The sequence below is a fragment of the Lipotes vexillifer genome, unplaced genomic scaffold (genome assembly GCF_000442215.2).
Source record: "Lipotes vexillifer unplaced genomic scaffold, Lipotes_vexillifer_v1.1 scaffold261, whole genome shotgun sequence".
NCBI lineage: Eukaryota > Metazoa > Chordata > Mammalia > Artiodactyla > Lipotidae > Lipotes > Lipotes vexillifer.
In genome coordinates, this window is record NW_006778216.1 from 19,755 (window position 1) to 21,605 (window position 1,851).

General features: G+C 55.9%; 1 protein-coding gene across 1 annotated transcript; it reads right to left on the reverse strand.

The window, feature by feature from the left end:
• Positions 1–1,076: 1,076 nt before the first annotated feature.
• Positions 1,077–1,482, reverse strand: LHFPL4 (LHFPL tetraspan subfamily member 4; the record flags this gene model as incomplete). Its single annotated transcript, XM_007451550.1, has 1 exon — positions 1,077–1,482. A coding segment is annotated over exon 1 (406 nt), but the record flags the coding sequence as incomplete, so codon positions are not given.
• Between the last annotated feature and the right edge of the window lie 369 nt (positions 1,483–1,851).

Sequence of the window (1,851 nt, forward strand, 5' to 3'; positions counted from 1 at the left end):
ATCCCCTGGCCCAACTGTCCTCAGCCCAACTCTCTTCCCTGCCTGCAATTAGGCAAATGCCCAAGTTGCTGAATCTTCAAAATCTGTCTTCGATTGAAAGGTAGGCAGTGATGGGGGACTCTAATGGATCCTGGAACACTGTCTCAGCAGTTCTTACTCCCAAAAGGCCCTTCTCTGGTCTTTAGGGCAAGGTGTCTGTCTTAACCAAACATTTCGGAGGGTCCCAGAGACTCATTCCCACTAGGCATGGCACCAGAACCCTTCCTGCCTTGGTGGGGGTGGGAGGCTGGAGACCTGCTCTCCAGAGGCCCATGTTGCCAGGTGTTGTCAACCACCTACACTTCAAACATTGGACAGACACTACAGACAGCCTTCTCTCAACACCACCCTCCATCTTTTCCCAGCTTTATAGTTTATAAGTTACTCTTTCATGAGTTCTTGGACTCTTCTCCACTGTTTTACAGATGAGGAAACTGAGCCTCAGAGAAGTAAAGTGAAACATCCAAATTGATAACGTTAGCAAGTTAAAGGTCACTGTCAGATCTCTTGATTCCCCATCTCATTTTTTTGTTTGTTTTTAATTTTTTAGGTCACGCCGTGTGGCATGAGGGATCTTAGTTCCCCTACCAGGGATCAAACCCGTGCCCCCTGCATTGGGAGCACAGAATCTTAACCACTGGACCACCAGGGAAATCCCTCATGCTTTTTTCAATGCAACAGAAATTGCTCACACCTAGAGTAACTCCTCATTCAGATAGTTATTTCCCTTAAAAGCCAAGGGTCTCTTTCTCAGAGACCCTCAGAAACTCAGACATAATGCTCATCCATCAATAAACGCAATCTGCCCACATCCAAGCACACAGACCTATAGACCCAGGTCTAAGGCTATGCCCTCTGCCCCAAGGTGTCTCTCTCAGAGAATCCCCTCCCCACTGGCTGCTTAGAGTCAGCGAAGGAGGTGTGTCTTTAGACAGAGGAGCAGAATCTGTCTCTGACTCCTCCAAAAAGGGGTCCTGGAAGAAGAAGCCCCTTCCTCAGCGTCTGTTCTAGAAGTCCCACCCCCGCCCCTCCCCTACCTGCCAAGAGCTGCATCCAGGCGCAGATCTTGTAGACCGTGGCCGTGTTGCAGAAGAAAAAAAGAGCAAAGCAGGTGATGCAGCCGAGGATCAGCACCATGGAGAGCAGCACGAAGAAGGCGGCCGCCTTGAAGGCGCCGGACGGGATAGTGCTGAAGTCGGTGAACGAGCCGCGGCAGGTGAGCTCGCGGCCCGCCAGCCCGCTGCCCACACAGTAGTGGAAGAGGCCGAAGTAACCAGGCTTGGGGGTGCTCACGCTGTCGCCCACCCAGTAGGGCTGGATGAAGACCACCACGTTGATGATGGCGAAGCAGATGGTGAAGATGGCCCATAGCACACCGATGGCCCGCGAGTTCCGCATGTAGTGCTCGTGGTAGAGCTTGGAGGCCTCCTGCGAGGGCAGCATGGTGCCCGGGGGCGGGGCCGGCGGCGGCTTGCGGGGGCCGCCGGCCCGGGACCGACAGCCGGGCTGCCGGGCGGGAGCTGGGGACGCACGCGAGAAGCGACCCTGAGCCAAGGAACCCGCGAGGGCGGGGCCTGAGGCGGAGCTGAGGGGACCTGGGGGCTGGTATGGAGGAGCTAGGAGGGGGTCATGAGAGTATCGGGAAGGTGTCAGGGTAGGGGGAGACTGGCCAAGATCTCCAATTCGGGGACACAGGAAGAGGCCATGTGAAAGTTGGGGGGCTGGGATGAGGGAGCTGGAATGAGCACAGGAGAGCTGGAGGCGGGGCGCTAGAAAGTGGTTACGGCGGCGTTGGGGAGGGGGCTTGGGGGC